This window comes from Salmo salar, chromosome ssa19, assembly GCF_905237065.1.
Source record: "Salmo salar chromosome ssa19, Ssal_v3.1, whole genome shotgun sequence".
Taxonomy (NCBI): Eukaryota; Metazoa; Chordata; class Actinopteri; order Salmoniformes; family Salmonidae; genus Salmo; species Salmo salar.
In genome coordinates this window covers 86,224,815-86,237,368 of record NC_059460.1, presented here as the reverse complement: position 1 = coordinate 86,237,368, position 12,554 = coordinate 86,224,815, and the positions used below count along the sequence as shown (strand labels likewise).

At 41.3% G+C, this 12,554-nt stretch overlaps 2 protein-coding genes across 2 annotated transcripts in view; one reads left to right on the top strand and one right to left on the bottom strand.

Moving 5' to 3' along the window:
* Positions 1-405: 405 nt before the first annotated feature.
* Positions 406-3,885, bottom strand: LOC100195459 (zic family member 1 (odd-paired homolog, Drosophila)). The gene is given in 3 exon segments (NM_001140488.1): positions 406-1,564; positions 1,971-2,134; positions 2,647-3,885. Coding segments are annotated over 3 exon segments (1,332 nt in total). The 5' UTR covers positions 3,614-3,885; the 3' UTR covers positions 406-1,363.
* Positions 3,886-11,080: 7,195 nt separating this feature from the next.
* Positions 11,081-12,554, top strand: part of LOC106579754 (zinc finger protein ZIC 4) — a 14,928-nt gene continuing 13,454 nt past the window's right edge. The window contains exon 1 of the mRNA XM_014159917.2: positions 11,081-12,554. This exon is cut by the window's right edge and continues 205 nt beyond it. Coding sequence (XP_014015392.1) covers positions 11,598-12,554 — 957 coding nt within the window. The 5' untranslated portion in view covers positions 11,081-11,597.

Sequence of the window (12,554 nt, the reverse complement as noted above, 5' to 3'; positions counted from 1 at the left end):
GGAAATCGAATTACTTAACATTAATTCGTATTACTGAATTTGATTCCGCAAGCATGATGCGATTTAGAATTCTACGCTTTGATAAGCGTATAATGCAGACGGGTTTTACCCTAATAAGTTGGTCCAAATACGTCCCTTTATTGATGTGTTATGAAATATTTTAGTCATTTTAATTCTTTAAGCCTACGTTTAGTATTATAATTAATTTGTTCTTCAGAATAACTCGTGTGTAATGGTTTATTAATAAAGACCTAGTCATCTATTTACGTTTTTTGTTTTTGTTATGCATGAGTGAGTGTATACAATGATAATCACACATCATTCATTGTGATATTCAGTCACAGGCCTGTTTAAACAACATATAGGCTATGAGAAACAAAACAAAAAATATGGAAAGGCAAATAGTTGGCTGTAGTTTTAATCCTTTAATATAGTACGAAATGTAACCAAACATTTTTTTTGTTGCAAACTAAATTTTACATACTAGCGCAATTTCTCCATAAATACCGATCATTTCTAACATGTGTTACCCTTTTTACATGCGGATAAATATGGAAAATTTAGCTATTTACATGTAGGTAATACTTCCTTGACATTATCAAGGTAATGAACAAATAGTTGTTATATTTTTCAATCACGAAGGCCTACATAAACAGACGACACGGAGTTTCAGGCTTTCACTACACGATTTATCGACATGACATTTAAATAACAGCAATGGTAAGTACTGTGCTACTCCAACTGGACCGTAGACGAAATGTTGCACCAAATACAAAAAAAAGCACATTTAATAGACTAATAGTCGGTAAGGTCGATATAGTGGAGACGGTAGTTATACTGAGTAATTCACATTGGGGTACACATCAACTACAACATTCTGTTTCAATCAACACTATTCATCGCAATATTATTGTTAAAACCATTTCATTTTCCATATATCTAGGGACCACATTTGCACAAATCCGTTAAACTGTTATATAAGTATTTACAAAATAAAATATTACATTTTTTGAACTGGGAATCTTTATGTACAAAAAAATAAAATAAAATAAAAAAGAAACCAGGCCACGAACCGCAGATTGCATGCATTGAGATCTCTTGTGTTGCAGTCTTTCAAAAAAGAGGCAGGAAAAAAAAACGAAAAAAATGAAAACGTTAATATCTTGGTAGCTGGCTTTGCACCTTGTCCATGCATCTCTCTCTCTCTCTCTCTCTCTCTCTCTCTCTCTCTCTCTTTAGCCGTTAAACCAACCATTTTGGCTTCCTCGTATTTTTTTTTTCTTTCTCGGTCCTCGTGTTATAGGCTGACTTTCTGCAGTCTTTGATTCCAGTCCTATTTCTGCAGTCTTTTTGTGAAAATATTTTACACGTACCATTCATTAAAATTTGACGACAGCGTGGTGTGGTGATTGGTCGTGTGGTGCACTGTCGAGGCTGCCGGCGATATGGAACTGGAACTCTGGTTCTCTGTGGACGGGGACACGATGGTGGGCGGCGTGGACGACTCGTACCCGGAACTGGCCGCTGGCGACGGTTGAGGTCCTTGCGTGGTAGCCTCGTGAACCTACAAGACAGTGAAAAACAAAACTTAACATTTTACAGTGTTGAATTCATAGACTTGCATGCTTTCTAGAAATATGCAAGCTTCCAATTTGATTCTCAATTGTGAGAATAAGAAATAATAATAGCCTAAATGTTCACGATAAATCACTTTAAATATCCAAACATTAAAATGTAGGATGCAATCTTTTGGATATGACAACAGAGAGGCTTTATGAAGACACAACAGGTAGTTGCATTTGCTACATGGCGTCTCCCTGTTGTTTCTGTGTTCGTGTTTGCTGGAATGTAGGCTACGCAATGCATTGTTATGCATGCACTTTCCTTCTCCACAGGGTGTAGGATTTAAAAAAATAGACATTATAAATAAAAAATGGAATATAACATGTAAAAGTAAACCCAATATTGACCTTCATGTGTTTCCGTAGAGAGCTGGGATGTGTGTAGGATTTGTCGCACATCTTGCAGAGATAAGGCTTGTCAGAAGTATGCACGTGCATGTGTTTCTTCCGGTCGCTACTGTTCGCAAACCGCCTGTCGCAGCCATCAAACTCACACTTGAAAGGCTTCTCACCTAAAAAAAAAAAAGAAATATACATATAGATTTTTAATTTTTTTTAAATGTTACACAATGAAAATATAAATACGTACATATTCCCATTTAACATGAACATTTCAGTGAGGTGGGGGAATTTAGGCTACCGCCACATTGAATATGACAGAACATTATCTTCAGCAATATTACAGCATTCGTTTTTTTTTTCATGGGCTACCAACATATATTAAATTGCTGTAGGCTATGTATTCACACCTTCCTGTTTTGTTGCGATGACATGTTTACTTGTACCGCTAAGATAAACAATACAACAGCACGTCACACTGGTCCTATTTCACTACCTATTGCATTATATTCATTTAAAAGGTACAGAATAGAAATATTAGGCTGTAGTGGACACATGACTAAATAAAGCAATTTGGTAATATATGAACAATAGTATTTAAACAAACATATTCAAAACATTAAACATTTATTACGCAAACAGCTTTTTTTGGAGTTGATATTGTGATCATGCTTTTGATTCTTACCAGTGTGAGTCCTTTTGTGGATTTTTAGATTTTCCGATCGGGCAAATACTTTTCCACATCCGGGGAAGGGACATGGAAATGGTTTCTCTCCGGTGTGTACTCTGATATGATTTACCAGTTTGTATTTGGCTTTGAACGGTTTTCCTTCTCGGACGCACTCTTCCCAAAAACAAATATGATTTGACTGCTCCGGTCCACCGACGTGCTCCACTGTCAGGTGGGTCACGAGCTCGTGCATCGTGCTGAACGTTTTGTTGCAAGCCTTTTTGGGATTCGACAACTGTTCGGGTTCGACCCACTTACAGATGAGCTCTTGTTTGATGGGCTGCCTCATGTATCGGAAAAAGGCTCCTGCCCCGTGGTGAGCCGCCATGTTCATGTTCATAGGGCCATAGCCATGCAGCTGGGAGGAGGCGTAGTGGTCGGATCGGGGGCTTGTAACGTGGGCATACTGGTCAGCCCGGCCGTACATGTCCCCGGTAAAACCAAGGCGCATCTGGCTATTGACGACATTAGAAGACGCATGACTGGCGGCTTGCTCGTGGAGTCCGGGGAAGAGCAGGTGCCCGGTTGCATCGGAGTGTCCATGTGGCCCTGCAAAACTTCCCGCTGCGGAGGCAAATAGGCTGTGCTGCGCGCTGGTTGCGTCTCCGAAGCCCCGGTTTCTGAAGAGAAAGTCCCGGGTGGAATTGAACGCTGCCGTGGAGTAAGAGCTGACGTGTGTCGGGTGGTGGTGGTGACCCAGGGCGGCAGCAGCGTAACCGGGAGCCTGGGAGGAGAACGCCGTTTGCCCGGAACCCAAGTCATGGGAACTGTGGTTGATTTTAAAAGCTCCCATCCCGTCTGCGAACGGATTTATCCCCAAAGCCACTTCTCTTTCGGTTACTTCGCCTGTTGAGTGATGCCTTGAGGAGCCGAACGTAGTGACTCCTATAGCGGGGTACTGAGGTCCTGCATCCAGAAGCATCTTCCCTTAGTCTACAACTCAATGAGGCAACTGAGAGCAGGAATTAAAAATCATGCACAGATATTCTTCTGACCTCTATACCTCTCTCTCTCTGCTCTGCAAAAAAAAAATATCTATCGGACTTTACTGAGCTGAGCAAACTCCAATCCACCAATGTTCTATTTACCTAAAACAAGAATGGAATGTTTCCTCTCATCCGATCCACACGCGAATCATGGAGGCTACAATATTGTATTTTGCGGTTTCTCTTCCTGTGGTGAAACTTTCACCTCCTCAGTCAGGCGGTGAGCAGTAGACTGATAGTCGCAATCATTCCTGCAGATAAATGAATTGAAAAGACAACACAGTCCACCTCTGATGAATGGGGAGGAAGGGGTTGTGGGGGTGCGAGTGGGGGGGGGGGGGGGCGGGGGGGCAACATGTGACCCGGTACTCAGACACTCATTGGAGGATACCCAATCCCCCCTACCAACGTTCACCCACCAAATAACAATCCGCGTGCGGTGGCCCCTCTCCTATTGGTCCGTGTGCATCATCAATCCCAGGTATTGTGAGATTGCTGACTGTGGTTTTGGTTAAACGGCTGAATAACACAAGAAAGAAAGTTTGAGAAATATAAAAGCAACAATAGACGGTGTGAAAAAATTTAGACAGTCGTTTGGCTATTCAGTCACACTATACACTGCTTAAAAGTCAAATGCGTGCATGTTCCTCTACGACTAATGCATAGCAACAATATTAAAATACACTTTCTCCGAGCATTTAAGTTGTGTGCAAATTCTGATGTGGAACATGGCCATTCGGCTGCACAAGAAGTCAATGTGTCGCTTAATGTTGTTGCGCAATCTTTCTCTGACAGCGCAGAGACTGAGAGGCAGTATACTACAAAACTCTTTGTTGTTGATCCGGGCCTTTTTTCCTTCTTCTTCATAGGACACAAGTTGAGGGAATGACGATGGCGGTGTCTTTGTAGATTTCCATGGCGATCTTTGGATTCAGAGAAATGTCCGGCGGATGAGAGGGGAACAGAGACGAACACTCACCCCTTCTCTCCTCCTCTCCGTTCAAGTGTGAGTTATGAATACGCAACAATATATTGCGTTTTTCTAACGTTACGTGGGAATCCTACAACACTACCCAAACGTCAATATGTGACAAGACATTAAACAAATAACATAAGGCCACAATGACATGAAAATATGACTAATAATAAGTATACATGTACCACGATACAGCGCGTCTATATTCATTTGTCAGATCAGGTAGGCTTGAGGTCTATCTCCATATAGCAATCTAATGTCATGTCAATGTTGAAAAAACACTGAAGTTACAATCCCTAGGTAGTCATCACGCCGTGTGCATACAGCAACTCGTTTATGGAGCTGTCGTCGAAGTTTGCACGTCGTGTGTTACTATTTACACGTCAGGTGTTCTTTGTGACCATGAAAACATATAAGGCCTTGGCTATACTTGTCTGTGAACTCTATTCTGCAGCTCTCTCTCTCTCTCTCTTTCTCTCTCTCTCTCTCGCTGTCTGTCTCTCTCTCTGTCTGTCTGTCTGTCTGTCTCTCTGTCTCTCCTTCTCTCTCTCTCTCTCTCTCTCTCTCTCTCTCTCTCTGTCTCTCTGTCTCTCCTTCCCTCTCTCCCTCTCGCTCTCTCTCTCTCTCTACATTCCTTTTTTTGCAGCAGCCTCATAAAGGGAGCATCTGCAGTCAGGACTCTCACATCAACATTCTCACCTAAAACACACGCTGACAAAAGTGTCCCAAAAAGCATACAAAAAGTTATCATCATAAAGAAACATAATAATCCGTTATTTAAAATAATAATAATAATAATGATATCTCAACCTCTCCTGCACTATCCTAACCTGTATGTAGAACGTGGTGGGATTTGCGGGTCTCGCTGCTGGAACCTCCGGCTGCTGGAGTTCAAAGCCACATGAACAGACGTGCCATACGAACCATTAACTGCCAGTTTGTGATTCATACACTCCAGAGAGACAAACGTGAAGACAACAGAGTCTTAGAGTTCTCCATCTTCTTTTTTCTTCTTCCCGTGCAAACTTTTAGTAAGTTTTTAAGTAGACTACCACAACACACACACACACACACACACCAAATCTGGAAGACGCTTCAACAACAGGTGGAAAACGGTCAAGATGGAACGTGTGTCGAAGTGACTTTGAAAAAAGGAAGAAATAAATACGTGTAGGACTTACAGACACATAAAAGATTGTCGGGGAATCCTCAAATAAAACAACAGAAAGCAAACATGGTCCATAGTTGAATCATGCATGTTTAATGTTGACTCATTTATCTGTCATCGGAAGTATTCGGTGATTGACGCATGCGTTGTTGACTGATTCTTTATTTGGATACGGCAATGGAGAACCACTACATCAGGGTGACCAATGATATGGATTGCATCAGCGGAGGCCTCTAAGTAAGTTATGGTCGATAGGACAGGATACAAGGCATTGCTTTGATCTTAACATATCATAACGTAACAGTGATAATTATATTATAATCGAGATATTAAGTCTATCCTGCGGTGTCTAACAACCGATATTATTTGTGTTAAAAACAATAATAGGCCTTATTCTGAAATGCATTTCAGTTTGGATAGGTAATCTAAATCCGATTGGTGAAAGGCATGTGGCTTTCGAGTTATTTGTTACAAAATATGTATGTATACAGTGTATGTATATAGCCTATAAACCCATTACGCGTTTTGGGAATTGCTAGGATATGGTCTGGTCTTGGTCCCTATCAATTTTCTTTCTGGTTGTTGACAAGAGGGCTCATCTTGGACCAGAAATAACTAAGTCTATATACATTACCGCAGTGTGTTCTCGAGATGCCTCTCTCTCTCTCTCTCTCTCTCTCTCTCTCTCTCTCTCTCTCTCTCTCTCTCTCTCTCTCTCTCTCTCTCTCTCTCTCTCTCTCTCTCTCTCTCTCTCTCTCTCTCTCTCTCTCTCTCTCTCTCTCTCTCTCTGTCTACCTCTCTCTCTCTCTCTCTCTCTCTCTCTCTCTCTGTCTACCTCTCTCTCTCTCTCTCTCTCTCTCTCTCTCTCTCTCTCTGTCTCCCTCTCTCTCTCTCTCTCTCTCCCTCTCGCTCTCTCTCTGCAGACTACAACAATCCTACACTAGGCACCAGGGTAGGGGGAGGGGGGATTCCTACCCGAGTTAAGTGCACGTAAATTTAAGGTACATCACTTTTTTATGCACTATTCTCTATACACGTATTCTGACCTTGAATTTAAGCACGATAATGGTATGCTATTAACCCGCTATTCGTTTGGGGGTGGAGATCTCAGATATTACGGTTTCGTCGGGGCTGTGTCTACAGATATGCTGTATTCTGACTTTAAGTCCCTCTTAGTTCCACCACCTTTACGTTGCGTTGAAACAATCAATAAGGTCAATCAACCCGTCGGTTTCAAGAGGGACAGCATCTCCTTTCTTTATTCTGATAGAAATAACACCCTTCTCCACGCTCTGTCGTTTACAGATAAGAGATATTGATCAGAGATATTGATCAGAGCTGGGTAAATGAGTAATCTGTTTGGATCAGGGAATTGTAAATATAATTTAAAAATTATTTTAGATCTATTTTACCTTGTGATCACTGGAGACAAATGTGAAAGCAGTCATATGGCAGAAAAAAACTGAAGCATATCAACGTATCACCTTTTCCGCAGTGAAGTTGATGAAATGCTGGCCTTGTAACTTTCAGGGATGAAATGTGAAGAGCCAAGCTATCGACTTCTGTAGGCATGCGCAAATGACAGTACAGCGCCAAACATACATAGTTTATTTATGGTTTCTAGAATGTTTTAATTGTATATTTTTTTTTATATAAAACAATTTGGATCCTTTTAAATATTAGACACTATCATTAGCCAACGTTAGTTATATCCATATACATTTATAACTGTTTCTTTAGTGTTAGTTTCCTCACATTTATAACTCTCTTTAGTGTTAGTTTCCTCACATTTATAACTCTCTTTAGTGTTAGTTTCCTCACATTTATAACATTCTCACTTCTCTTTAGTGTTAGTTTCCTCACATTTATAACTCTCTTTAGTGTTAGTTTCCTCACATTTATAACTCTCTTTAGTGTTAGTTTCCTCACATTTATAACTCTCTTTAGTGTTAGTTTCCTCACATTTATAACTCTCTTTAGTGTTAGTTTCCTCACATTTATAACTCTCTTTAGTGTTAGTTTCCTCACATTTATAACTCTCTTTAGTGTTAGTTTCCTCACATTTATAACTCTCTTTAGTGTTAGTTTCCTCACATTTAGCATCATTCCATTCCATCATTAGTTTACATTTCTGTCCTCGGTCACGTTGGTGTTGATGTTGTTCCTGACGATCGCTAGCAATAGTGGATCATATTAGGCTAACCAATTACAAGTTGTTCAATAATTTAGGACATGTAGCCTATGGTATTTGAATCATTATTTAACTCAGACCACACGTAGCAGTTTAAACCTGGAGCCTGGCGCACGGTTCACGACGACTGGACTGTTGTCATCCACGATTAGGGAGGATTAATAGGATAGATTTAAAGGACTACTGGTCAAACCCTTTTGTACACTTTTCTCACCTTCCATTATTTCATGGCTTGAACAATTGAATTTGGCAGCTTCAGGATTAATCAAACCATTGTTTTTTTGGGGGGGGCGGGGGGATTTAGCAATATATATATCGTGCATAAAGGCTCTCCAAAACTGTTTTTGTATTTATTGTTAGTAAATACTTTCCTAACCATAAATAATATTCAAGATCAGATTATTTTTAAGTCTAAAAATTGCTGCTGAAAAGGATCCCTATTATTCTGAACATTTCTCTCCGTGTATCCTAGTGAGTCTATCGAGAAGAAACACCACGTTTAAAGGGATGGCTTAACATAAATGTACTGAAACTCCTAGGAAATATGTTGTCAAGCCAAGTAGGAGGGGTTTCAGCGTGTTGAATTAAATGTATTCAGTACCCGCAAGGCAACCACGCTTGCAAAGCCCGTTACGCACCTGAATAAGGTAAGTCTGGATAGCCAACTACTGGGAAGTGCGTAGGAAATGGCGTGCGTAGGGAAGGTGTACATTTCCTAAGTCTGAATCAGGCCCCTTGGAGCAGAGGCCATTTCATAAACATAGCCGGGGTCACGTCATATTTACTTATTTATGACGTGCTTGACGTGGCGTTGTCAATAGTGAATATGATTCTCTCAAGTCTCATGCATTGGTTTTGGTTCAGGTAACTGATACACATGCAGGAAGGAGTGAGGAGTGCTACTCACATGGGTAGTTGGAGATGGTGTCTGGCATTTGGAGCAGTGTGCGGTGTTCGGTCGTCTAGGCCAACAGTTGCCGATTCACTTTCTTGCCTGCATGTTTTGAGACAACAAGAATAGTCTAAAACGAAATCGAGCCAAAAAAAGTTACTCTTATACATCGTAGCTGTACTTGTAACGACCACTTTATTGAGATACTAACGGAATATTATTATTATTTTTATTTTTCTTCTGATAGGCGAATTTATTCAACAAGGACAGGTTTTTGTTTTGTTCACTAGCGCAATGAGCCTCGTGTATGGATGGACATAACCCAATCTAAATCTCTGAAATAAATACCTATTGAGGCGATGGTCACAAAGTAGTCAAATATTTGCGTGACACGCTGTCAAAAGAAATTAAGGCTTTACTGCCTCTGAAATACCCATCGCTCTCTGAGACAACAACCCAATGATTGACTGCTATGGACACTTTATAATCCGACTAATAGCTAAACAGATATACATGGGATATTTGACATGAATCTAATGGTAACGGTTTGACCCCCTTTTGGGTCAATTCACAGAACAATTCCTATTTGTCTCCGACTGATTTGATTAAGATAAAGGGCACATGCAATTTAGATTAAAATAATAGTATTTAAGTAACTGTGGATTAATATGCATTAATTTTGTGCATGCATGGATTTTTACAAAATGTTGAAGTTGGAAGGGAAAAAACAATATGCAACGCTTTAGTAGGGAGGACCCACGGACAACCTTCTGATAATGGTGACTAATATAAATAGATAACATAGAAGCAGCAAAATAGCGTTAATGATATCACATCGCAGCTCAATTCCTTTACCATGTATTTTAATGTTTAGGTCTAATATAGGCTTAATGACAAGCACAAAACACGACAGCATAGCAAAGAGCACAGACGAGCGGACGACCGGTGCACGTTGTTAGTTTTGAAATATATATTTTTAGCTATTGCGCTCATAGATAATCACCAACTTTTACGCAAAATCATCTATTATGCCTAAGTTAACAAACTTTTACGCATATGTTGACATGTTTAATACCCAATGCTTACTGCCAATAATTTCCCCTTTAAAGTAAATAATATGTTGCATTCATATGTAGTTTGTTTTCAGACATACATTCTTCAACACACACGTTATAGTTTTTTTTGTGTGTGGCGGAGCAAACTTACAGCCTTCCTCCTAGAAATGGGATGTAACATCATGGGCCTTCACGCATTGGTTAAAAACAAACAAAAAAACGTCTTACGAGTGGAGAGGAAAAACGTGATTAACTATTAACTCCCATCTTCTTCTAACAGAATAATTAAAAACATTCTAAATACGTTTTATAATTTAAAGTATAGTCTAACAGTGCTTTGGTCACTGGGTTGTTGATTTGATAGCAGTGAATAATAAATAAGATTAATTTGTATGTTTTCGACAGCCGTTTCCTTCACCAGTTGGACGGCCCTCTCCCTCTCAGAGTATCATTGCCAAGTATAACTCATATTTTAGTAAGTCTTATTTTGAGCTTTAAATCTCTACCACTCTTGAGTCGTTCTGCGCTTGTTCATCATGCGTCACCTCCAGTTCCCCTGATCTGCTCCCGTTCAGGGTCTCAATCCGACATGGCTCGTGGGCGAAATTAGCCCGTATCATAACAACAGGTCGGTTCCATTACTTTTCCCCGGGACAATGGACGGCGTCGCCCCTATTCACTAATACACAGAAACCGATCCCGCGACGAAGAGGAGGAAAGCGCAGCTAGCATGGAGGATTGTTGCCGTGCGGAGGACGTATAAAAATATGTTTCTTTATCTTACCGTATCTTTTTTGGGCCTTTGAGTGATGCGTAAAAACTCCCCAACGCGGAAAATTGCTTTAGAGAAAAGGACTAGTCTATGTTTGAAAATATTTTCGGTACTTTGATGCCCAACATTTTCTAACTGTACCTAAAGGCTACATTTTATGAATTTCAATGACATTGTATTTTCTTAAGTTATGAAAATGTATTTGTCTTTTAATTATTATCTGTAGCCTACAACTTTTTTTTTTTAGAGGGGCTACTTTGCCTTTAGTCCTACTTTCCCTGTCTATTTTAGGTGTTGTTTGCTTATAACAAAACTTGGGTACATTGCGCTTCCATAACGCTTAGTCAGTCAGTAGAAGACATGACAGCTATACCTTTGGTGTAGGCCTAACGCTTTAACTTTTGAAGTTTAAAGTACAATTACCTTTGTAATACAAAATACATCTCTTCCAAGTGTGTTTGCCTGAGGCTCGGCGCAGGCGCTCTGGGCTGCTCGCTGTCACTAAAACAATTTTCTTCACATTGGAAACTGTCACAAGTGACGTCAATCACGGGGCTCTGACCAATTAGAAGGCGGGGTGATTGTTTAGCGCCACGGGCTGCAGCGCCTACCATGAATCTCTATTCACTATCAAAGTGTCCTGCTGCTGCCGTCCAACCGAATGCGATTCCATGCAGCCACTTTAGAACTTAGAACAGTTTTTTTTCCCTTCTATACTTTAGTTTTTTTAAAAATATATTTTAGTTTTTTTTTCCTTCTATATTTTAGTTTTTTTCCCCCCCTGTATTTTTCATTGCGATTAAAATATATTTGTCATCATCATTATTATTTTTGCCTGCTGTCAAGTTATTCTAGAATTAGAAGTAATGAGCATGGATGTTTTGGGAAGCCCTGTGATGGACCCTACGATTTCCAAACGGAACACGGCACTGAGATTAGTTGACTTGGCAGGGGCGCACCACCATCACCATCATCACCACCATACCCCTCAGAGCGTGACAGGCTTCCCGGGGTTCAGCAGCCATCCACACTCAATGGCTCACTCGCACCCTGGGGAGATTACTGCGGAACCCCGCCTGGGGCCGAGTCCATTCGGGCCAGAACACATGGGGCACTCCGCGGCCCTCAAAATCAGCCCAGCCCATCATTACCCACACCACCATCACCACCACAATCATCATATGGCAGGCCACAGTGAAGTGGTCTCCAGTCATACGGGAGCTTTTGGCCCGGTGCAGGCGGCTCCAGTCCCCTATTCTATGTCCCACACGGCCCAGGCGTTATCCGCAGCCGCCGGTAGGGATTTCCTCATTCGGAGAGATATGACGGCTCAAGCCATGCCGGTACTGACCGACCAGAGCCCCGGTTCAACCTCTCATCACGGAATGTTTGTCTCAACAACAGGTAGCAGCTATCCGGGACACTACGGTCATCACCCTGATGCTGGTAGCCATGCCCTCTTCTCCGGACTCCACCATGAGCAGTCATCTACTGGAGCACCAGGTGGCCAAGCCATGAATGGACAAATACGGTTAGGAATACCTAGCGAAATGTACGTTAGGTCTGATCACTTGAGTCAAGTGGCGAGCTCCAGGGCTGATCCGTTCTCCGCCTCGACATTACATGGCTACGGTGGTCTGAACCATCTGAACATGAACCTTAGCGCCCATCATCACGGAGCCGGTGCATTCTTCCGCTACATGAGGCAGCCGATAAAACAAGAATTAATCTGCAAGTGGCACGAACCGGAACACTCGACGAAAAAACTCTGCTCCAAAACTTACGGCACGATGCACGAGCTGGTAATGCATGTGACGGTTGAT